This window comes from Vulpes vulpes, chromosome X, assembly GCF_048418805.1.
Source record: "Vulpes vulpes isolate BD-2025 chromosome X, VulVul3, whole genome shotgun sequence".
Classification (NCBI taxonomy): Eukaryota; Metazoa; Chordata; class Mammalia; order Carnivora; family Canidae; genus Vulpes; species Vulpes vulpes.
In genome coordinates this window covers 36,108,458-36,134,732 of record NC_132796.1, presented here as the reverse complement: position 1 = coordinate 36,134,732, position 26,275 = coordinate 36,108,458, and the positions used below count along the sequence as shown (strand labels likewise).

At 37.7% G+C, this 26,275-nt stretch overlaps 1 protein-coding gene across 21 annotated transcripts in view; it reads left to right on the top strand.

Annotated features, from left to right (window-relative positions):
* Nucleotides 1-26,275, top strand: part of CASK (calcium/calmodulin dependent serine protein kinase) — a 351,423-nt gene that overhangs the window by 102,944 nt on the left and 222,204 nt on the right. For all 21 annotated transcript variants that reach the window (XM_072743849.1, XM_072743848.1, XM_072743845.1 and 18 more), the window contains exon 3: nucleotides 20,591-20,696. In XM_072743849.1, coding sequence (XP_072599950.1) covers nucleotides 20,591-20,696 — 106 coding nt within the window. The remainder of the gene's footprint in view (nucleotides 1-20,590; nucleotides 20,697-26,275) is intronic.

Here is a 26,275-nt window from a genome sequence, read left to right as displayed (position 1 = left end):
GCCTTCAGCCCAGGGCCTGATCCTGGAGATCCGGGAAATTCCTGGATCTCCATTTTCTTTGTACCATGTTCCTCTTCTGCACCTCATTTCTCCAATATTCCTTATTTTCTTTGTACCATGTTCCTCTTCTGCACCTAATCTCTCTAATATTCCTTATTTCTTTAACAGCCCCACCTCATACGATGCTGAACTTATTTTCCCTTGAAGACTTATGTGGTGGCCATGTGGGAATATCACCCCAGACTTTTGAAAGCAGCTTTTACCTGTGGTACTTTGTCACAGTAGTGGCCATATCTGTACTAGGCTGTGCCCTTCTGATCTCTGAGTTGGCTCCTGGGGGCATGCCTTCACTGTGTTTCAGGGTCTTGTGTTGGACATTGCATCTTTGAATTTAGTATCTTTCCTCAAAAGCCTATCCATAGTATTTGGCTTCTCCCAGCTCTTTTGCCCTGGACCTGTTCACCTTGGCACTCCTAAACTTTGCATATGATGCCCTCCTCCCTTTCCCCCTCCCCTTTCCCCCACAAACCCTCTCTGTTTCCTGATCTTTTGACTTACTATACATTGCTTCACTGGAGAGTAACCTTTGTCCCCAAACCCACAAATACAAAGCTAAGAAATGTGTCTGTCTAGTCTACTGAGGAAGGACAGTTCTTAAGGTCTTTGTACACTTCCTCATGCATTGGAGGTTGCAGCAAGGTTAAATGGCTGAAAGCAGTGAAGGAACGTGTTTCAAGAAAGTTCATATAATTTCATTACATAAATGTAGATTTGGTAATCTGGCACCCACCACAGTAATTAAAGCATTTCCTCCAGTGAAGGCTTTTGAGAAAATAGTGTGCAAGAAGTAGCCCCACAAAAACCTTTTTTAATAGAAAATTGATTCCATGCTCATGAAGTCAGCATTTTTTCTCAGCAGGCATCAGAAGTAACGACATTAATGAGACCAGTGCCATATTTTTAAAGAAAGAAAGAAAGAAAAGTGGGCAAAATGAAGAATTTTAAAAGGAAGTTATTTCTAGTGGTCTGTTTGAACATTGTAATTAACCAAGAATAAAAAAACAATTTTAATTGTGGTTTTTTTAGTACTCTATTACCAGTGCATCAAATGACTTTTAAGTTGGGACAGTGTAAAATGAGTGCTTATGTTAAAGTGGAAGAGCTATCAGTCTCAAGACAAAGCCTCATATTTAGTTGATAGTATCCAATACTTAAATGAATCTTCCCACGGTTTAGATGATGCTTTTTGAATTTGTTATTTTAACAAAAGGGTTTTTTTTTAATATTACAGAGGAAAACAAACACTAAATTGCCTAATGAATGAAATTTAAACAATAAATAGCTTGAAATTGCTTCCTTTTGTTGGTGGTGATATGCTTTGGCAGCCCTAGCCCATCTCATCAGCTTTGTTATCCTTTACAAGGAGCTTTATAATTTGTAATATGTAAAATAACAGTTCCCAGAAAAAGAGGAGAGCCATGACCAGTGTTGAACTACTTACAAAAAGCAACCTTGTCAAATTGCTGGTGTCACCTTGGTAGTTTTAGTTAGAAAGCTGGACTTTCTAAGAACACTGGTTCACAGCTGTGTTCTCTTTTTTCTGTTTTCTATATCTTAAAGTTTTTTTGTTCTGTTGTATTTTAAATGTGTGTGTCTCTGTATGTACATATACATATTTAGCAAGTGGTAGGTTGATGCCTGTGTAAGAAAATGTTTGCACTCAGTTCCAAAAATTCTAAAGTTCAGCATATCTTTAGGGAATTTGGTGGGAGAATGTGACCAATTGAACATTTTTTTCCCAAATCACTTGAAAATCATTGTTATACTTTTTCTCTTAATATATGGATAATGTATGCCCTGTAAATTGGAATACACCTTGGATTCCAAGGAATCAGTTAGGGTATAATAAAAAAAGTACACCACCGACTTTATAAATGAAAATTCTAACTACAGATAACTATTTATCCCTATCTTTAACATATTTGTGTATATTTTTCTAGTGGCTCTTAGAGCAGGAAGCACTATTTCCTTTTAGTAAAGTTTTTGTTTACTTTTTAAATTTGTAAACGTTCAAAACCTCAGTCATCTTGACTCTACTTACGTCTCCTTTTTCTTCACTAATCATTAATATATGGTGTTAGATGAATTAAATATAAAGTTCTATTCTGGTTCTTTAAACTGTTTACTTTTATCTAAGTAATATATGCACATAAGTTTTAAAAGTTAAGTCATGTTACTTTTAATAACAGCAAAAGGCAATTTCTGTTCTAATTCATTCCAAGCCCACCAGTCTCTGAGATAACCACTTTAATCATTTTTTGCTGTTTCTTTTGTAGCTAACCACATATATGTGTATTACCACTTCTTGATTTTATAGTTTTAGATATTATCAGTTATTGATATATGCTACAAAATATGTAGCTCTCCTATGATGCCACCCCATCTCTCTTCACTTTCCTTTTCCCATTTTATAACATTATTCATATTTAAGTCATCAATATAATGTGATTATATTTCTTGTGTAATTTATTGTTATACTTTGAATAGTTGACTTGTTTCTTTGCTTTGTTTTCTATGTATTATAGTAATTCATCCCTAGACTGTCACACTGAGCTCTGTATATTCTCAGTATGTTCAGCCTCATTAGATAATTCATCACATTTTTTGTCTTGGCAACAAAGAGCAGCTTCTTGCCTTTCATCTGTCTGTTTCCTTGAAAATTGGTTGTGGTCTTGGCCTACTGGACTATCATCCTAGGAATCCACCTTGCCTTTCATCTGTGCTAGATTTCCCGTTTCCTAGATTTCCTATATTTCAGTTGTCATCTTCATTTTGGCAAAGTATGTCCTCTAGTAACTTCCAGAGAAAGGTGCATTTTTGGGGATATCTGAAATGTCTTTATCATATTTAACAATTTGATAGTTTTGCTGGATATAGAATTCTAGTTTGTAAATCACTTTCCCTCAGAATGTGGATAAAAGCTTATATTCTGAGGGGTGGTTGGATGGCTCCAACTCTTGATCTCAGCTCAGGTCTTGATCTCAGGGTGTTGAATTTGAGCCCCACATTGAGCTTTATGCTAGGCATGGAGCCTCCTTAAAAAAAAAAAAAAAAAAAAAAAAGCTTATACTCTGAAACCAGATGACTTGGGTTCATATCAGCTATGTGGCTTAGGCAAGTCACATAACCTCTCTGTGCCTGTTTCCTAATTTAAAAATTGAGCATAATAATCTTTCCTACTTCTAGAGTTATTGAGATTAATGCAAGTAAAGCACTTAGAACAGTGTCTAGCCCTTTATCCCTTTCTCTGAAAACCTTAATGATACTCTCTTTACTCTAGTACCCTGAGATTTCACAGTGCTGTACTTGAGTGTGGGCCTTTTTAAAAGTTCTTTGCTGGGTTCTTAGAAATTTTTTAGAGTCTAGAAACTCATTTTTAAGCTCAGAGAAGTTTTTTTTTTGTATTAGATAACTTTCTTCCCTCTAGTTTCTCTTCTCCCTTTCGGTAGTTGCTGTTATTTAAATAATATCAAAGCTCCCAGAATTGATTTTTATCTCTAACCTTTTTTTCTATTTCCTTTTTTTGTCTTTATATTCTACTTTGAGATACTTTTTCAATTTGAGCTTCTAACCCTCTTATTTGAATCTTCTATTTTAACTCTCATTTTTAAAATTTCAAGTCCCTTCCTGAATGTCTGTGTTTTAAATTATTTGTTTCCTATTGTTCATAGGTTTTATTCTTTTCTAACTCAAAATGCTGTATTTAAAAAAAAATTCTCTGCCTTGTTTGCACAGGAAATTATTTTCTCAGAAATATTTTTTTGTTTTGTTTTTTGTCTCTTTCTTTTTAGAAGCTTTCCCCAAATGTCTGGTGATCCTTGGCTGCTCTTTCATTTTTAAGATGAAAGTATTAACAGTTGCCTGGAAACTGTGTACATGGGTATGAGTAACTTTAGGTGATCCAACAAGGACTGGACCACTTTTCAAAGCCCCATGGATATCAGTATCTGTAGGTATTTTGTTCTTCAGCAGGTCAGTTTGACAGTTTGATAGTCTTTCAAACTTCTATCTTGGGATAAGGGTGTGTCTATTTGGAGGATGGGAATGGGTGGCAGTACACAGGCCTAACTAAACCTTATAGCAATGGTTCTAAGCCACCTTTGGGAAGGAGGCCAAAGGTAGTTATTTAACATGCTTATTTAACACATGAACTTTACAATTAATCCTCCTGTTTAACTACAGTGCTTGATTTTGACCTGAGCTGTGAGTATGGTATCCAAAATCTCCAAAGACTGGGTGAGTGAGGATAATTTTCTTGGTCAAGGATATCTGGGGTCAGACTGCCTCAGGAAAGGTTCATTCAATCCTCCTATTGTCTGCTCCAGCATACACCCCTGCCTTCAAAGATATTTCCTTTTCTTAATGTTTTTCCTAGTGTTTCCTTTTCCTAAAACTTTCTTGGGAACACGTGGGGAGGTAGGCATTTCAGCTTGCTCCTTATTGGCCTGCCGTGTTGCAAGCTTGGCACAAATTCCTTCAGGTGAAAAAGCAAATACCAGAAAGGATTAGATGTGCAAGAAATTGGGAAACTACCTTTGGGTGAAAACAGAAGGGGAAGGAGCCAGAGGAGGCTGGGAGAGCCATCACAGATTACAAAGGTCTGACTTTTTTGGAGGAGAAAGGGCAAGAAAAATCTTAGACTAAAGTGCAGTTCTAAGAACATTTTGGTGAGGCCTATTGGGAGTCCTTGAGCCAGTGTTGGCCATCCGAGTCCCACGTCTCATAGAGACAAGCCTGCTTGAGTATTCCTGTCGCTTAATCACTGGCTGAGAGTAGTCTGTGAAAAGTATGGTGTTGGTGGGATCACAGTGATGGATTCCTAGTGCTGCACTTAGGATTGTTAGTTGTTTGCAATCCCCATGGTCAGAGATTGAGAGTCTCTCATCTTAATGGCTCCCACGTTTGAATTTCAGCTTTCACTGATCTGCTAGCTTTGCCCATTAATTTCTACCATCCAAGATTTTGTTTATCTAGTGTTGTTGTTGCCTCTTCTCAGACTCTTTATCTTTGTCAGTCTGTGCCTTTTTAATGCCTTGCTGACATATTACTTGGGCTTCAAGAGTAGCAAAGACATGCAAGCATTTAGGCCACCATGTTTAAGTGGAATTATTGGTTTACTTATTCAAACATTTGAATTATGATTCCCTAAATCATATGCATTACATATTGTGTGAATATGGTTACCCTCTCCTACAATATAGCCATCTCTGGTCACATAATGATCATCATTTGGAACTTTCTGGGAGCAACAAGAGCTAAGGATGCAGACCTAAGCAGGGGCCAGTTCACTGTGGATCTCATTCTTTACTATGCAGAATTGTAGGAGAGAGGGTGAAAGTGGTGGTTATTTAAAGCACTGATTGATTGATCTTTGGGCCCCTTCCTCAGTCCAATCTAGTAGGTCTGGGGTGTGGACCAGGAGGCTATTTTTAAAAATAAGTACTGTAGTGATTCTGAAAAGCTCCAAATGGACCAATAAGCCACATCTAGGGGGATAGGGTTTGAGTGTGGGAAAATATAGTCAGACATGATTGACTTTTCATTTTAGAAAAGAACTCTTTGACCATAGTTATGAGGATGAAATTTGAGGGGTTTTGCCATAATATGAACAAGATAAATGATGGCCTTAACTAATTCCTAGGTGGCATTTGGGATAGACCCCCCCCCCCCAAAAAAAGAAAGATTCATGAAGCCTTAAAGAATAGAATCAGATAACCTGATTGGTATTTGAATATCTTCTATGTGAGAGGTTTGTCTGTCTCCTCCCCTGTCCCCACCACCACCCATTTATTTATATCAGTGTACTTTTTTCAGCTCTTTTTTCTCTTTTATTATTATGCTACTCCCATTATACATATGTCAGTGTGTTAATTGGTGTCCCACATTTCTCTGAAGCTCTGTTCATGCTTCTTTTTTTTCCTCTGTGTTCTTCAGATTACATCATCTCTGTCAACCAATCTTCAAGTTTGGTGATCCTTTTGTCAGTTCAATTCTATTTTTGAGCCTTTCTAATAAATTTTTCATCCTGGTTATTGTACTTTTAACCCCAGAATATACATTTTGCTCTTTTCTATAATTCTCTTACTGATATTCTCTATTTGAGATTTTGTCACACTTTCTTTAATTCTTTAAGCATGAATTTCCTTTAGTTCTCTGAATACATTTCTAATAGCTGCTTTAAAATCTTTCCTGCCAAGTCCAACATCTTGGCCCCCTCAAAGGCAGTTTCTATTTTCCGTACTTTTTTAAACCTGTGTGTTACACTTCGCTGTTTTTTTTTTTTTTTTAATGTCTCCTAATTTTCTGTCATAGCTGCCCTGGATATTGACCCCTCTCCCATACTTCAGGGCTTGTTCTTGTTTGCTTATTTGTTTAGTGATTTGCTGGGCTACCTCGCAGTAACCTCTGATGTCTCTCTCCAGCGGACTAGGGCATGACCACAACCTTACTGACCGTCAAGAATGACTGTGGCTTTACCTGGGCTCTCTTTGTCTCTTCTCCCTGGTTTCCCATTAAGATGATCTACTTCTATTGGTATCACCCTGTACTAATTGCTAGCTGATATTATTTTCAACAATGCCTTATGGTATAAATTGCTTCATAGGCTAATGCAATTAAAGTCTAGCCCCTCATCAGGGGCAGGGTTTGTTAGTCTGTTAAGTTTGCTACATTCTCCTCTAAGTAGAATCTCTGTACTGTGGAACAGGAGCTGGAGGAATGGGGGAATTCATTCCTTACTAGTTGTTCCTCCCAGATCCTCCCTATAGAGCAGGTCTTTGTGTGTAGGAGGGATAAGGCATGAACTGGTGCCCCCTCCTGGCTGCTGTTAGCATTCAGTATGGATCTTTCACACCCATAGTCAGGCATGATGACATCTGCCAGTGTTCACTAGGTGCTAAATGTACTTGGACAAGGCCTTCCACTTAGGAAGTTGAAGGAGATAGGAGCTACCACTTAGCTGCCAAGCCCAACTCTGTAGCTCTCTTGCAGCACAGAACAGTGGGATTACACTTTTTACCAGCTGCCCCATCTGGATAATCTGTACTTAGCTAGAGGTGGGCATTGGGGAATGGGTGCTGCCATCTGGTTTCTACCAGCCATTCAATATATGCCTTCCATAGCCTGGAGCTGTACGAAATGGGATTGGGATCTCCCAATGTTCACCAGCTGCAAAATCCATCCCAAATAGCTCTTCCACCTCAAGGAGCTGATCCTGCCATTCAGCTGCTGGGCACCTTAGAACAGTTCCAACACAAGTCAGAGTTGCAAGGGCACAGGTACTATCCTTATCCTGAATGTCACAGCTTCTTAGTTTCTGTGGATTTTATTGAATAAGTGTTTCTCAATTTATTATAAACCCTTTGATCAATCTCCAGAGACTTTGGTCGTTAATTTTGACCAGCTAAATATATCTCTCTGTAGGGGGCAAGGTTTCCTTACACAGCCATACCAGAAGCCCTGCCCAGTCATTATATTTGTAATGATTCTGCACATAATAGCAAAGTAGTGTTTCAAAAGTATAATCTGATGACTTGAATTGAAAGGACTAAACTAAGATTTTTTTTAAAAGTATTATTATCTTATTACTGAAAATTTGCTCTGATCGCATTTTACTTTAATCAAGGCCTTACATTTAAGTTTTGAGAAATAGCTTACCTATCAAGTTTATCTTCAGAATTGAGTAGTTGTAGACCTAAGAAGCAGCATAGGGGAGTGTGAAGAGCATAGGTACTGCGGCAAAACTGACTGGGTTCAAATCCTTGCTCTGCAGGTGAGTTCTGGTGGTGAGTTTCTTAACTGCTCTTGCTTCAGCTGCTTCATATGTAAAATGGCTATCATCTGCCTCTTCGGGTTGTTGGGTGGGTTGAATAAATTGACAGGTCCCAAACTGAGCCTGACTCAAAGTACTCATCAGATATTTTTGTTAGACATGTCAAGGGCAAATAATCACCTTATTTTTGTATTATCAAGACTAATAATACTACTGTCTATAGCCAGAGATCTTGGTGATATTATTTATGTAAATAGCTTTATATGATCTCTAGTGTCATCCTCTAGTTCCGATCTCTAGTGTCATCCTCTAGTTCCTCTATTTCTCACAAGAGTAAAAAATTCAATCTTTTTTCTACACTTCTTTTGGAGTTGTGATCATTTAACCTAATGTAGTATATGCAGTGACATAGAAATGTTAGGCATCTATTACATTTGTGTACAGCTAGTGCATTTAATAGTGAGAGTACCTTGAAGTTTTCCATTGGAAGTCATGGTAATACACTATACAGAGTAACATTAGCACCCAGTTATCCACACATAGATTTCATTTGCTTTGGGCCATACTCTGAAAACAGTTTTTAATCAGTGTGGAGGTACTACCTAGAGTAGATTGCCTCAAATTTTGGACATTTTAAAAGTACTCTTCCGATAAGTTATAGGGCAGCAGAAAGATTGCATGTTGGGAGCCAGAGGCTGAGTTCATCTTCCAGTTGTGCAGTGAACTAGCTGTGTGACTGGGCATATCACTTGCTTTTTCTAGGAGCTCATTTTTCTTATGAGTAAAATGTGAAGATAGGTGCACATGACAATAGTTCTTTTACTGTCTTTCCCATTTCTGACACTGACTCTGTGATACATGTACTTTGATGTGAGACAGAAGATGTAATAGACATTGGTCAAGTGGAGTTCTGCGTGTTTGGCACTGCCTTCTAGCAGAGTTGGCAAGAATGAGAATCACCAACAGTAGTACAGTTGGGCAAATGATGAGATACTCAGGTCTGGATGGGGGTGGGGAAAATGTTGTTAGATCACAGCAGGATATGCCTGCGTCAGCTGGGGAGATTGTCAAGGAGAACATTGAGGCAAAGTGTGAGTAAAATTTTGTTGAGTGAGTCGGGGGTTACTAGCAGAGAAGGAAGCACATGGAGTGTCAAACAGAGGAAACAGCATTTTTAAGAGCATAGAGGCATGGGCGAAAAGTGGGGTGGGTTGCAGATACTGCAGGTAGTTCAGGACAGGAGTGTCAGGGAGGATGTGGGATGAAGCTGGAAAGGAATGTAGTATGTGTACATCCAAAGAAAGAAAGAAGCAAACCTAACTTACCTGACTGAAAAGCAAGAGAACTTGGTTCCTTTTTCAATTATGTGCTAAATAGCTCTGGGAGCCCTGTTAAGCTGCTGGACTTAAAATCATTTTTAGAATGCTTCCAAAGCCAAACTGAGGGATTGTAATGTTGTGGTGTATGGAATGCAAAGCAATGAAGGTTTTTGGAGTGATGTGATAATACCTGTTTTAGACTAAAACTATGATGACAATTTCATGAGTAAAAGGAAAAGAAGGAACTAGAAGCAAAGAAACCCATTAAAAGACCCAGACAAGGGATCCCTGGGTGGCGCAGCGGTTTGGCGCCTGCCTTTGGCCCAGGGCGCGATCCTGGAGACCCGGGATCGAATCCCACGTCAGGCTCCCGGTGCATGGAGCCTGCTTCTCCCTCTGCCTGTGTCTCTGCCTCTCTCTCTCTCTCTGTGACTATCATAAATAAATAAACATTTAAAAAAAATAAAAAATAAAAAATAAAAATAAAAATAAAAGACCCAGACAAGAATCCATGAGAGCTGAAACTAGGGTAAGTGCAGGAAGGGGCAGATCATTTTGACAGGTGTTGCAGAAATAGGATGAACAGGTTTTGGCAGCTGCATTTCAGAAGTGGATGAGAGGTAGTAGTTGATGAGAGGATGAGTCCAAGGGCTGTCTGGAAGAATAATGATGCTGTGTAGTCAGTAGGCCACACACATGTAGCTAGCTGTGTGGATTCTGCTTCACTTTTTTTTTTTTTTTACCAGTGTCATCTTTAGATACTTTGTATACCTGTATTTTATTTATTTTCCCAAGTTATCCTGTGGTCAAGTACAGATTCAGTTCTGTACAAGTTATATTACATGACTGTCCTAAAAAATTATAGATAAAAAAGTGCAAAGTAAAAGTAAGTTTAGAACTGTGTGGTGCTGTGGTTTAGTAATTGCATATTCACACTGCCAACTTTTTGTAATCAAATTTGGTTTGACTGACATTCAGTAAAGGTAGGAAAGAATTATTTCAACCAAAGATGGTCACAGGGAAAGAAAACAGAACTCATTGTGCACATGCTCACCATGGCAAGCACTTCCACATACTTTATTAGCCATCCAGAGCTAACTTCAATTCAGTATGAGAGCTATTCTCTTACTCTTTGGATTTTATAGATAAGGAAACTAATATTCAAGGTTATGCAGCTATTAAGTGATAGAGACAAGATTTAAAGATAGGCCTTTTGGGGGTGCCTGGGTGGCTCAGTCAGTTAAGCATCCAACTCTTGATTTCAGCTTAGATCATGATCTCAGGGTTGGGAGATCAAGCCCCACATTGGGCTCTGCGATGAGCGTGGAGTCTACCTAAGATTCTCTCTCTCCCTCTGCTCCTTCCCCCGCTCATGCACACAAGTGCTCACACTCTCTTGCTCACTCTTTCTCTATCCCCCCCCCAAAAAAGATAAGCCTTTTGACTACACATCTGTTGCTCTGTTATAACTGCCTCCTAGTAGAAGAGTGTTAGCATTTGGAAGGATAAGTGCCATATCTGTGGAAATAGGGTGACCAACCATCTCAGTTTGCCTGGGATTGAGGGCAGGTTCTCAGGATATAGGAGGGCAGGATCTTAATGCTACAACTGGAAAGTCCCAGGCAAACCAGGATGAGTTGGTACCCTTCTGGAAAAGTCACTTTTATGGAATAAACCATTATGTAGAATGACCTAAATAAGATCTTGATTGTTTTTGTTTCCCATAATATTGAGACCTGAATTAGGTCTCTTGTTACTACTAAGTGCCAAATGGATTCTTAAATGAAGAAGGTTTAAGGCCCTGCCTGATTTCCTTCTGCTTGTTCTTACTGGCTCTGAACATCCTCCTTTGCCAGGATTGCACTCAGCTGTGTGTGAATCAGATGCTAGAAGCCTCTGCCTCCATCTCAATTTCTAAGGGAACTTAGGTTTTACCCAGTCCAAATTTGATGAAATTACAAAAGAGCTATTAAGAAAAAAGCCAAGGAAGGCAGGTTGATTATAAATGTACATTCTTTAGAGAGTAAGGAAATACATATCCTGGCATTCAGCCTACAACAAATGGGGAAAACACTTAGCATAAATATACAAGATGTATTTATTTTGTGTGTGTAAACATACTCTAATTAATAAAGAATTTATATTGTTTTGATATTAAGATGGGAAATAGGAAATTGGACCACATGGAATCCAAGGTAACTTTCTGTAAATTAAAAAAAAAAAACACTTTGTGGTGGCTTCATACATTTCACAGATTAAAGTACTAGGTTTGGAGCAGAAGCTAAACTGATATGGGGATATTACTTAGGTTTTTTGGTCTAGTAATGGTTATCCTCCAATTGTGCCCATTGTAAGGAGGCACCAACTTCTATGGCTTTCTAGTTTCAATAGTACTCTTTGTGGCCTTTAGAAGCTGGGTTACATGATTGCCTGTCATGTAATCCTTGGACATCAGTATGTAGGTCCGTCTCTTAGGCTTTTGTGCTTCCCTTAAATCTTACTGCAAAACCTTTTGGGGCAGAGTACCCATCACATTAACAGATTTATAAAATAGTCTTTGATCCTAAATTAGTTAAAAATTTCTGATCTAGATAGCTGCCACATTTTCAGCTACTTAACTATGCTACCTCATGGTTTTGTAGGAAAGATTAAATAAAGATAGATTGTTATAAGGGTATGGGCAGTGTATTTATTTACTTAATTTTTTACTTTAAAGAGGAGAAATGTGGCCTTTTCGGTACTACCTGTGTTTCCCTTAGTCCAAAATTTCACTGTGTACAAAAAGCATCCTCTCCCTGCTGCCACTTTCAACCACAGTCCAGTGATTACACTTTGAAACAAAAAATTTCTACTATACTTTTAAGCTTCTTCATTAGTTTTTCTAAAAAATTAAGACTATAAGGCAAGCTACTTAAATTACATACACCTATTAGCCTTTTGAAGCTATTCATAGAAATCTGGATTTTGGTAGTGGCCCAACAAAATAAAATAAAAAAATAATTTGGTGGTTGAGCCATAGGGCTCTCCATAATACCTGATTGCAAATTGCTCTTTATCAAAACAGCTTATTGTTTTTATTGATCCTTTTCACAATGAGTACATACATCAGTACTTATCTTTTTAGTATAAAATTTGGTGTTTTATTATTTTTATGAGACGTATTGATAAAAGGATTCTGCTGGATGGGGAAACTCATTTAAAAAAATAAAACTTATCAGTTTTAGTCAGTCAAATTCACTATGCCGCAGAGAATCTTGGCCTCAGTAATTCTTTTATTTATATATTAGCACAGACTGCAAATTGCTTTCTGGGGAAATGTTTGGTCTTGCTGGCAGTGTTTCCTGGGCTGGTCCTATCCTGGAGGAAGGAGGTATGGGGGGGACCTGGGTAGTAAGGAAGCCTATCCTGGCACATACACATGTTGAACTCCTCAGCTATCACTAAGTAAATAAAAATAGAAGGCAATGATAGGTAACACAATTAGGAGTATAAAATACAGATATGTGGATGACCTCTTTTAACTGAGACATGTCAGTTGCATTCCAGTCTTACTGCAGTAACTTTCTTTGTAAACATTATTGAATAAAAATTTACACTCCATAAAATGAACCCATTTAAGTGTTCAGTCCAGTGACTTTTAACAAATGTATACACTCTCATTCCACAAAATTCCTTCGTGCTCCTAACAGGTATGTTTTTTAAGGCTTTAATCTTGAAAAGTAAGTGAGGCATAAACTGGCATTTCTCTAATTTTCATTTATAAAACTAGGAGTACTATTTTTAATAGGTGTCTGGTTTTTATAATAGTAAAATGCCCCATCTTACCACCTTTTTGGCAGAGCTTTTTGGTTTACATTTCCCAAGTGTAAACAGCAACAGAGAAATTGTACCTTCTATAAATGTTTAAAATATTGTATTTTCTATCTTTGTCATTTACAAAATATCTTAAGAATGGCCATTTATTTACTTAAGAAAAGCTCTATTACTGGAAGTTTATTTGGTTTGGATTTCAGTAACTTCTGCCTTTTCCTTTTATTCATATAGTGAACATCTTACTAGCTGAGTGCAAAACAGATTTTCACCAAATCCATGGTTGAGTAACTGCTTGAATAGAAGATTCAGTTATATCTCCTAGGGGACAAAGAATTTGGTTTCTATTTAACCTAAGGTTGGTTCTTACACACAAATGGCTTTTAAGCAAATAATCTTCTTTCAGGATTTTAACATTTCAGAAGATAAATATTGGTAAAGATCATTGAATTGGCCACCTGTAAGCTTTATTAATATCTAATTAGTAAGTTCAGTGATTTATAGTACTTCAGAATTAATTAGGAATGGCCTGAAATTTTTTTAAATGGAAGTCCCTAGAAAATGGATGGCACTTCAGATGATTATTTGCCAAACTCATTCTAGTGAAGAGAGGGAAGACAGGTAGTTCTCAGAATAATTGGCATTAGCCTACTTTACAGCTGTTAGTTGTTTATAAATACAGGGCCGAATTCAATTTAAATTTGGAATTCGGACACCTGGGTGACTCAGTGGTTGAGCATCTTGCCTTCAGCTCGGGGTGTGATCCTGGGGTGCTGGGATCGAGTCCCGCATCAGGCTCCCTTGTGGGGAGCCTGCTTCTCCCTCTACCTGTGTCTCTGCCTCTCTCTCTCTGTGTCTCTCATGAATAAATAAATAAAATATTTTTAAAAATTAAATAAATAAATATTGAAGTCAACTGGGCAGGCTCTTTAATGTATTTATCAGAACTGAAAATACTTGAAGAAATATATTACCAAAACCCCAGTGATTTGTAAATGGTTAATGCAATTAACATTGATTTCTAATACTTTTGCCTATTTAAGAAAAAATTTTCTATCAATCAAATATTCTCAATTAATGGTATGCTGCCTCCTTTTTTTATCACCTGAGAGTTAAGATTTTTAGACCATAGGATCAAAAAAATATGGGCAAGAATTCAGATATTAGAAGCTGCTTTGATTTTTCTTTGTAAAAAAAAGATTAAAAAATGTATAGGGTGGTGGTAAAATGTGTAAAAGATCAAAGAAATAATGAGTTTACAGTTAACCCAGATTGGTGTGTGGGCCTGTGTGGGCCTCTGGTCATCCACTGGTTGAGAAGGTCAACTTTCCTGATTTATAGGAAGATAGTTTCATTAAAGCCAGTCTGACCTGAATTATTGCCAAAGGCAGCTGGGATCTTTAGTCTTAGAGTTGGTTATTATATAAAGGTTGAACTCAGCAACAGACTTTGACTTTGACTTTGTTTCTATAATCCTTCCAAGATTTTGTTCAAATTCCCTTTTTGAAATATCATACGGTCATTAACTTCAGTACACCAAGGAAAAACTGAGTCAATAATGACTTTCATTTACTTATTTTGTTATTAATATCAATTTGACTGAATACATTAATACTTGCCCTAATTATTTCTATGACTAGATTAGAAAATTCTTTATGTGCATTTGGAGCCCAGGGTCAGATCTTAGTAAATTTTGCTAACTATCAAGTTTCTAACACAACTCGGAAATTGGAAATAAATGACAATATGCATTTGCCAGGAAAAGAGCAGTGTCTAGTTTATAATCATCATTGGTGACCGTGCAAGCTGACATGAACTGGTTCTGTAGCAGTCTTGAAGACTTGTCACCCAGGTTATAGTTAGTACATTAGCATTGTTGTGTGATTGGATCTCAAGGGCACATGTGAAAACCATACAGCCCCAGGAGCCATTGTAGTGTGGTATAAAGACCTCTGGACTTCCATTATTAGTCCTGCTTTTCCTTTACTTACTATTTGTGTGATTTCAACAATTTCTTCATCTTACTGAACCCAGGACCTCAGTTTCCTCCTCAATAAAATGGGAATAGATATATTTATTTCAAAGTGTTACTATAATTATTAAACAAGGATTTATAGGGGGGCACTTAAACTCTCAAATGTTGCACTGCATAGTCTAAGGTCATTCAATAAATTTGGAAGAGTACAAAGGACAGTACAGTACAGTAGGTTCTGATCACTGTTTTTGTGTTTGGTAGATGAAATAATTTAAAACCACCAAATGAAGACTTAAATTAACAATAGGGAAGAAATTCCAGGCTTCAGTTGTTAAGAGATAGATTTGGATTATTAAAAGTAGAATTGCCTTCTATGGAAATGTTTTTTTAAAAACACATCTTCTGAGTTTAGAACCTTTTTTTGAATCACTGGATGACTTTACAAATATCTGTATAGGAAATGCAGGAGAACTCAATTGAGAGAGGGTGAGAATTAAAGTCAGTTTATTTAGAGCTACACTATTTCACTTTGGTTGCCACTAGCCCTGTTGTGGCTGTGAGCCTCTCAAATATGGCCAGTCCAAATGTAAAACACAACTGGACCTCAAAGACTTAGTACAGGGATCCCTGGGTGGCGCAGCAGTTTGGCACCTGCCTTTGGCCCAGGGCGCGATCCTGGAGACCCGGGATCGAATCCCATATCAGGCTCCCGGTGCATGGAGCCTGCTTCTCCCTCCGCCTGTGTCTCTGCCTCTCTCTCTCTCTGTGACTATCATAAATAAATAAAAATTAAAAAAAATAAAAAATAAATTATTAAAAAAAAGAGTACAGAAAGGAAACATACTTAATAATTTTTAATATGATTATATGTTGAAATAATACCTTGGGTATATTAGGTTGCATAAAATGTTATTAAAATAAATTTCACCTGTTTCTTTTTAATTTTTAATGTGGCTACTGAAAAATGTAAAATTGTGTATGTGTCACATTATATTTCTGCTGGACAGTGCTGATCTAAAGAATAACTCTATACAAAGTAACTCTCTTAAATTTAGGTCTTCTTAAGTTCAGATATCAAGGTCAAGACTGCTACTCAAAAGCTAAGAATGGGGATGCCTGAGTGGCTCAGCGGTTGAAAGTCTGCCTTCGGCTCAGGCCATGATCCCAGGGTCCGGGATTGAGTCCTGCATCGGGCTTCTTGCAGGGAGCTGGCTTCTCCCTCTGCCTATCTCTCTCTCTCTCTCTCTCTCTCTCTCTCTCTCTCTCTCTCTCTCATGAATAAATAAATAAAAGAAAAAGAAAAGCTAAAAATGTCAGAAATTGTTTTTTCGATCCTGTTTGTAAATACCCAAATTATTTTTGACCCATGGCCAAATTAACTTGCAGAACTGTGGTACTCTGAAAGTGGCACCCAACTCTTTTTTTTTTTAAGATTTTATTTATTCTAAGGAGGGCATGTGATGGGATGAGCACCGGGTGTTATACCACATGTTGGCAAATTGAATTTAAATAAAAACATTTTTTAAAAAGATTTTATTTTTTCATGAGACACACAGAGAGAGAGGCAGAGGCATAGGCAGAGGGAGAAGCGCAGGGAGCAGGAACTTGGACTCGTCTCCGGGACTCCAGGATCACACCCCGAGTCAAAGGAAGATGTTCAACCACTGAACCATCCAGGCAGCCCAGCATCCAACTTTTAAAAGACAGTATGAAGAATTCTCCTATCACAAGAACAACTAGTAGAATTAATGATAAATACTTTCCAGGAAACTTTATTTTTTCAAGATCTTACTCTTAAATAATCTCTATACCTGACAGGGGCTTGAACTCACAACCAAAGATCGAGAGTCAGTCACATCCTTCACCAAGAGCCAGCCAGACACCCTCCCACCCCTGGAAACTTTTTAAAACAGACCACCTGAAACAGTTTACTTAACTCTCCCTTACTTGAGGAACAGACTAGAGAGGTCGAGCCTGCAGGGCATTTGCTTTACTGTTGGATGCCCAGACTTCTTAGGAAACTGGTAGTGGTGGTGGTGGTGGTGGTGGTGGTGATACTTAAACCATATAGTGGATTGGTTTAATTTAACTGTTTCTCCAATTACTGTCAGAAAATTAAATAGTACTTTCTGTATTATTAGTGTCCCCTTTTAAAGGGAAATAAATGGACTATTATAGGCACACAGTGAAGTATAAGAGGACTAAATGTAGAAATAGATTATTTTTTAAATTTCCCCAAGAGATTACAAATTGAAAAAATACAGGAAGAGTGGGAGGAATTACCAGTTATTATGGACAAAGTAGCAGTTTTAAAACAGCAATGGTAACTTTGTCAGGGCACTCACAGGAATGTTCTGTGCTAGTATCTGAAAGCAGTTAATCACAACTTCAAATCATCACCTACTTTTGAATTCCTTGCTATTCTGCCTCATGAATTGATTGGTAGGAAAATGCTATTTTTAGTTTGCTATATCAGGAAGGAATTAATCTCACTTAATAAATATATCTTTAATTCACATACACATCTAAAAACAAGCATTCTGCACTTAATATTCCTGGAATCTATAGTTTTTGTTTTTGTTTTTAAGATTTATTTATTTATTCACAAGAGATACAGAGAGAGGCAGAGACACAGGTAGAGGGAGAAGCAGCCTCCCTGCGGGGAACCCGATGTGGGACTCGATCCCAGATCCTCGGATCACGCCCTGAGCCAAAGGCAGACGCTCAACCACTGAGCCACCCAGATGTCCCTGGAATCTATAGTTTGAATGTTTATATAATGCATTTGTGTTTTTCAAACCATGATTTTCCCATTTGGGCTATTTAATATACCCATTCAATCGATATTTGAATTATGGAAAATGGTGCCATAATTATCCCAGATGTAAACCATCTTTTGCATCATTGCCCTTATAATTTCAAATAGATTTTTATGTTGTTAGTTTTGTGTTGTTCAGTCTTCTGTTTTATAGTCTTTGAAATGTCAGATCCAGTGATGTTTACATTGCTTTAGTCTTTGAAGGGAGGGTCCCCAGCAATTCTGCCTTCATTTTGAGGGTGGGTAGATAATAAGAAACCAGGCCAGGAGCATTGTTCAGTTGTATGCCATGCAAAAATGTGCAGCCCAGATGGAGAGGAGTCCCTAGGGCATCCGTTTCTACCTGCAGTCTTTTGGTACAACAAATGTGGCACATGGCAAAGTGAGTGTGGAAGTTGAAACACACTATAGTTACATGAAAGGGACAAAATTAAAAATAAATGGTAAAATGGGTAATAAAACTCCTGAGCTTTTCATAAAATCTGGAGGCAGAACATTCTTGAAGGAGGAGAGAGAAAACCTGCATAGGTTATCTGATTTATGTCTCCTGGCTTCAGCCTGGCTTCAGCCTGGCTTTCCAGGACACTTGTCAAAAGCCTTCCTCTCAGTTATGACTTCTCCACACAAAACCTACACCTTATTCACACCTCTTCTCTCCTGGAAGACCTTTCCAAGCACTTTTGGAGATGGAGACCATTTTTCATGTGCCTCTTCCTTTCTTTCCTTTCCCATGAACACTGAGCCATCCTGCCCTTGAACCCTGCAGTGCTGCATTCTGCACACTCCCTCCACACACTTTTTTAAAAATTTATTTTTAAATAAATTTTTGGAGAGAGTGTGTGAATGAGTCAGGGAAGGGGCAGAGGGGGAGAGAGAATCTCAAGTAGACTCTTCACTGAGCGTGGGGCCTGACATGGAGCTCAATCTTACAACCTTGAGATCGTGACCTGAGCCAAAAGAGCCACCCAGGCCCCGCTCTCCCCCACACAGCCATTCTTTCATGGGAATCTTACCACTGCCCCCTGAAGGCCAGGGGGCAGTCTACTGAGTAGACTCTGCAGGTCCTGGGTCACCTATGGCCTGACCCATTTCATCTCCAGTAACGAAGGCATTTGTAGAGGCTAACAATCAGCTGGCAGGTATTAGACCCAGCACCAGTTTTCCGACTGTAGATCCGATGGGCCTTTCATCACTGCCACTTACGAACACAGTGTTCCCTTTAAAACAGCAGCAAAAGCAGAAAAACCAAACCTTCTTTGACTTTGCCATTCCTTTCCTACAGCCGAATTCTTCTAATTTGATCATGTCTGAACCTGGCATGACATCGTGGAAGGACTGCCAACTTTGGAGCTGGACAGGCCAGGGCTCAGACCTACCCCTCATGATAACTGTGTGATCTTGAACACATTTCTAAGCCTCAGCTTCCTCACTTGTAAAGTACCTACCTCATAGGGTAGTTGGACAGCAAGGGTAATGACTCTATTAAGTGCTTAGCCCAGTGAGAAACATGATAAATTTTAATGTTATTACATAATTGTCTCCTGCATACCAACTTCAAACCGGACCTCTCACAGAACTTGATCTTGCCCAGAATGCTAATGGTCTTTTCTAGCTGACTTACAGCCTTTTCTCAGCCTTCTCCAACTACTCATGCCTTAATTCCCTCTATTCCCTTGACTTTCTTAAAATTATATTACTGAGTCTTCCTCTTCTGGTGGCTTCTCTTGTGTCTAAATTACTCATTCTTTTCCTCAGTCTACCCTTATGTAAGTCCACTGTGGTTTAGCCTACAGCAATAGCTCTTACTTGACAAGGCTAAGTTGAATTAATAAATCAGAAAGGAGATAACATTATCTCTTTTGCTTTGTGTGGTACATCCTCAGCCTTGGTTCTTCTTTACCTGTTTGCCTTCTACTTCCAAATATAAAAATGTCACATTGGATTTCATTCATCTACAAACAGGTAAAACTCCAGCACTATTAACACAGGAAGACTTTAGCTATCTTGCACCATGTGGACATGGCAAGTCTATGCCTAAAATGTGTTTGTATGATGATGATATGAACAGTGTTATTTTCCAAGTAGTATTCTGTAACTTACACAATAGTCTTACCTACGTTGTCTGAATTTGTTCTTCAAGTTAACATGATGAGTCGTGTCCTGAATTATCAAATACATTTTATAGATGATGTAAAATAAATTTCTGACTTTGATGCTGGGGGTAGGGGAGCAGTGCCTTTACTGTTTAAATCATTCTATTTTTTTCTTTTGCCCTTTATTCCATGTAACTTCCCTGGTGTGTAAATGCTAGATTTTAGGCTAAAGAATAGACAACATATTCTTATCCAGTTTAGGGAAAACTAAGAAAAAAATGTACAAATCAAAACAGAAAATTGAGTTATTACCAGATCAAGAAAGTTATAAATTTGGATACTTGATTGTAAGAGTTTGGGGGAAAGTATTCATGTTATTTACTTTTCTTATAATTAATAAGAGCTGGGGTGCGTGGTTGCCTCAGTCAGTAGAGCATGCAGTTCTTGATCTCTGAATTGAGGGGCCCTGAGCTTAGGTCCCACATTGGATAGAGAACTTAATTACTTAAATAAAAATAAGAACTGACTGTAATATAGAGAGAGATTTAGACTGGCAAAAATATGAAAAAGTTATATTGTTAAAGATTTTTAAAGGGTAAAAAGTTAAGCTTAGTTTAAATGGGGGATTTCATCTCTAGTTAGAGAAGTCTTCATGTTGCCATAGACCACATCCATTCATTCATCATTCACTCTGATTGTCTTTTGTTCTTATTTAACAAAGTATGTCCTGTGTTTGTTTTGCAGATCTAAAGCGGGAAGCCAGTATCTGTCATATGCTGAAACATCCCCACATTGTAGAGTTATTGGAAACATATAGCTCAGATGGAATGCTTTACATGGTTTTTGAATTGTGAGTGTACATTTTATTTTCTTAAGAGTTAAAGTTTTAAGTAGTGCTGCTTTGGGATAATGCTAACACTTTTCTCTTAAAATTTAATAATAGTTGTACACTCATCTGTTTAAAAAAAGCAACAAGAATAAAAGGATTATCTCATCTTAAGCTTCACAATGGCTAAGGAAACAACAGTTGGGCATATTTAGTTACCTTCATTTCTATTATACTTCAGAGAAATGGCTATAGAGAGAGTTCAGATGAATAGCAGGCCCCAAAATATAAAATTCTGACCATAGGAGTCTTGTCAAAGGGAAATAGGATGGGAGTAGAGGTCTCCGTGTAGTAAGCCTCTCTGGTAACTAAAAACAAGTAGTAACAAACTTAACTTCCTATTTTGATATAATTACCATATTGGCTTGTTAAGGAATTTCTGTAAACAACAGAGTATTTTATTTTAATAAGCTGCTTGACATGTTTCTCATAGAATTTTTGTCAGTAAGATGGAGAAATGTGAGCTAAGGATAGTATAACTGGGTAGTTTACCCAGTATAACTGGGTAGCTAAGTGGAGGATTGTGTCCAAAGAGATTATATAAAAGCTTTATGGAATGGCATTCTCTTCAAAATTTTAATCTGTAACTTTGATTAGGGTCTTTTACAAAGGTGGCGATCAAGGCATTGGCCCGGATTGGAATCATTTTAAAAGACTCCACTGGGGATGAATTTGCTTCTAAGCTCACTCACATGGCTGTTGGCCACAGCCTGTTGAACTGAGAGCCATAGTTCCTGTGAGTCATTGGCCTAGGCTTCCCTAGGTTCCTTGTCACCAGGCCTTTCCATATGGAAGTCAGTCTCGTAACCTAATCTCAGAAATCACACACCATCACTTCTACCATATTCTGTTAGTTAGAAGTCCCCAGATCCAGCCCACACATAAGGGGGAGAGGATTATATAACGGTATGAACACCAGGAGATACTGGTGATCCTTGGGAACCATGGCAGAAGTGTCCCTCACACCCCTCTATGGAAGGCTAACTAATACATCGTATATCTAGGTCAAAATTTCAAAGCATTTTACAAGTTTGTAGCAAAGGAGCGGAAACAGAAAAAGATGAAAACTTAAGACCAGATAATCCAGACTCACTCATTCAATTATATAAGTGCAAGATCACTATAAGCTTAGTTGAAACTGCTTATGTGAAAAAGATGTAAATGTTTTGAAAGTTAGTTGTTGCAACAGCTTTTAAAAAGCCCTGAATGAGATCTTTGGCTACATAATTAGAAGTATATAGTACTTAGAACCAAGCCCACACTCTGTATTGTATACTCACTCCCTGTTCTCCCTAGTGTGTTCATAGTAAGCAGGACACTGGCACGCTTCCCAAAAGGGATAACCAGAGGGGAAAAGAGCCTATAAAATTTTGCTCTTAGGGCAGCCCCGGTGGCGCAGCAGTTTAGCGCTGCCTGCAGCCCGGGGTGTGATCCTGGGGACCCGAGATCGAGTACCACGTTGGGCTTCCGGCATGGAGCCTGCTTTTCCCCCTCTGCCTGTGTCTCTGCCCCCCTCTCTCTCTGAATAAATAAATAAATAAATAAATCTTTAAAAAAAATTTTTGCTCTTAGAGTCAGAGCCTTCAAAATTTTTGTTGGCATACCTGCAAAAAAAGAACTTTGAAAACAAAGTACCTCCTCACATGTTTTTGAGCTGATCTATTAAAACTTCTATTGTGAGGCTGTAATTTTTAGTGTTTTGTGTATTCTTTTAAATCTATTTTCTTCAAAACGGTAGATTGGCACCTTTACCTCATTCAATTTATGGAAAATGACTGCTATGTGACCTAAATGGCAAAGCCAGTCATCACTGTCAAGCCAGTCAGCCAAATCAGACTCACTTTCAGAGAAAAATCTGCCTTCATTTTTCAAATAAAATTAAAGTGTTAATAGACATCCCTATGACAGTCATCTTACTATTGATTTTTAATTCTAAAATAGATAAGGCTTTGCCATGCCTTATCTGGATGAAATAAGATGGCTCTCCTCTTTCTTTCTGAAGCTCTGTTTTGCTCTCAAGGGTCTCTCCCTCAGGAGCTTCGCATTCCCTAGTTGTCTCTAAAGCTAGGCAGGCTTTTCAGGGTGGGTAAGCAGTTCTTCTTTTGAGGTGGACTCATATGAGTGGAGGTGTAAAAGGAAACTCAGCAGGCCATAGACTTGTTTTCAGACAGATCAAATTATGGCAAATGAAGAAATGGACATGGTTGCCTTAAAAAGATCCTAATTCTTCTATGTTCTGGAGTGACTTTGGGTACTCTCAGGGATACCCACCTCCCAGTTTGAAGACCATGGAAGAGCTGTTGAAAAAACTGGGAAGCTTTAGTTACTCAAGAATCCATTGATTTTCTTTTTCTGCCAAGGGAGTCTTCAGAGCAAAGGCCATGGTAGAACATAATGGACGTCTTCAGTTATTTAAAAGAGTGTCATATGTAAGAGGATTATATGTTTTCCAGTGTAGGGTCAGGAGCTGTAACTGGAATCAACAAGCAGTGGGTAGATTCCACCTCTAAGCAAGGAAAGCCTCTTTAGTAATTAGATTAAGTCAGTGAATGAAGCAGGCTGTCTCACAGCATATGCAATTCCTCACTAGAAATGCTCAAGCTAAAGCTGGACTCATCCAAGGAAGCTAACGATAAGGGTTTAATTTTGGACTAGAGAGGGCCTTTAATGTCCCTTCCAATTTTAAGATATTATAAGTCTTTTTTAAAAACTTTCTCTGATTTAATTTTATTCTTTATTCAAGAAGTCTGTATCTGTGTTTTTATTCACTGAGAAAATGTAAAAACCAGTTTTATCGTATACTCTCAAGTAATGAGCATGGAAAGCAAAATTTTAAGATTCTCCTAAATGTCATCATGTTTGCTATTTGTTTAAAGGAATCTAAGCGACAGTATGGTAGAAAGAAAATGATCTTTGGTGTTATAAAGCTGGGTTAGTATTCCAGCTCTGTCTCTTTTACTAATTATGTGACTTCAACCACATCTTTTAGCTTCTCTGAGCCTCAGGGTTTTTTAACCTTTAAAATCTTCATAAGATTATCAGAGCTAGATGTGAATTCACTTTGTAAAATGGTATGAAGCACTCTACAACTGGAAGGTATTGTTTCCAGGGGATTTAGCAGGTTAGTTTTAGTCTCTCCTGCAAAATTATATGAGATTTTATAGAGCTAACTTTTTGTATGATTCAGTAGTGATTGAAATAATTCCTCAATGGCAGTATATGTAGGTAAGACTTCATTAAAGTTGCATATCTACCAGTCACCTAATCTCAGTGTTAACCCAAATCATAAGAACGTGGCTTTATAACTTAATTTTCATAACTTTTTGTTTTTGGAAAATTTCAAATAACAAGAGAATAGTATGAACCTCAATGCACCCGTCACTGAACCTCAGCAGTTATCAGCATTTTGTCATCCTTGCTCTGTGTGTCCTTTACTGTTTTTTCTTTTTTCCTGGTGATTTCTAAAGTGATACCACTTCACCTATAGATATTCCTATTTGGCTTTATAAAGAAGGACTTGATATATAGATACATATAGATATCGATCCATTTATAATATTATCATACCTAGCAAAATGAACAATCATTCCTTAGTATTAGGTCATAATCAGTTGATGTTCAGTTTTCCCTGATTGAACATCAGTTTTTTGAAAGATCTATTTCTAACTTTAGAATTAATTTTATTAGCTCTGGAGATCTGGAAGTGGATTATGAATCCACAGTTAAAATAACTTAGTTTTCTCAAAAGGACCAGAAACAAAATAGGAATCTAAAATTGTTCTTTTGTATCATTTTTTATAAATTCACCTCAACAGTTGTCTTTGTTCAGTTTTTTGTGTTCTCTTTGATCTCCTGAGTTTAAAACAAATGAGTAAAGAAAAGACCAATTTACTCTTAAGATTTAAGATCCTGTGGTTCAAAGAGCAAAGCAGTAAGTTTGTGTGTGCTTCCACCTACTGGCTAGGTAAGAGATTGTCTGTACAGTTGCAGTATAGACAAAGCTACTCCAGAGTTCATTCCATGTTTCTGGCAGTAAGTGTAATGATCCCTGATACTCCAGACCCTTTCCGCAGATTTCTGACATGCCACCAATACAGAGTAGACAAAGGGAAAACAAGTGAAATAAGGTCAGTTGACTTTGCAATTTTTGGCTACTTGGAAACAGCTCTGATGATTCTGATGTAGAAAAAGCTAGACCAAACAATATATTTAGATTATCAGTGAGTTTCTTGATATGGCATCCATATCTGCCTTTGCCAAAGACTATATATAACCAACTCTCCCTCCCCCCCTCTTTTTTTTTTACCTTTTTCCCCCCTTAAACCGAAGTCATGAAATTATATAGCCCGCTCTGGTTGCTTCTTCTGTTAGAAAACTCTTCCAACTAATTGATACCCATTTAATTACAAATAGTTTTGGAGATGCCTGGTTGGCTCAGTGGTTGAGTGTCTGCCTTAGACTCAGGTCATGATCCCCAGTCCGAGGATTGAGTCCCACATCGGGCTCCCTGCAAGGCTTTCACTTCTCCCTCTGCCTGTGTCTCTGCCTCTCTCTGTGTGTCTCTCATGAATAAATAAATAAAATCTTTTTAAAAAATTTAAAAACAACAGTTTTAAGTTTAAAGTATACTCAAATACAGAGACTCACAGAAGCAGAATTTTAGAGCCCAAAAATATTAAAGCAGTAGATTTTAAAATGTAACATTGAAAAATTCTGAGTAGAGCTTGTCAAACAAGCTTGTACCCAGGCACCACCCCTAGATACTCAGTTTCAACAACTGCTAGCCCCAAAATGGGAGGTCAAGAGATGATTGACCTTTAAAGTAGGGGCATTACTATTTAGAGACTATGTTGTCATTTTCCCCAACATTCACAGTAGTTTGTTAGAAACTATTGCAATAGTTTGCTAAAACATATTTAAAAATATAGGTTCAGTTTTGAAGATGGGCTGTTCTTGTGTCCCCCTCCATTCAAATTAAATGTTTATTTCTAAGTAACACATCCAGGCTTGTCTTCAGTAGTGTCTGATACTTGAGTTAAGCTGTAAATCCTAATTTGGCTGGCCAAGGAATTTTAATTACCTTATTGTAGAATGATTACATATACCATGGGGAGACTTTTACAGTAATTAAATATGGATTTAAAATATATCTGACATGAAAACAATAGTTTGTATCTTTTGAAATAATATTAGTGGTATTTTTGAAGCTCACAAAGTAAATAGACTGATAGCTCTTTTATTTTTTTAATTTTATTTCTTTTTCTTTTTGGTCTGGTGTTTATGCTTAGAGAAGGGGATATTTGTAGAATTCATTTATGCTGATAGAGTAGAACTGATTTCTACTTACTAGCAAACTTGCCAAGGAAGGGAAAGTATATTTGTTTCGTATCAAGCAAGAAAAGTCTGAACTCTGGCATTTAAAATTATATGAAGATCTGTACATGTTTTTATAGCTAATCTGATCTATTTTCATTTTTTGTTTTTATGTATAATGATAAAAATTGCTATTCATTCATCACATATTTATTGAATGCCTGCTTAAG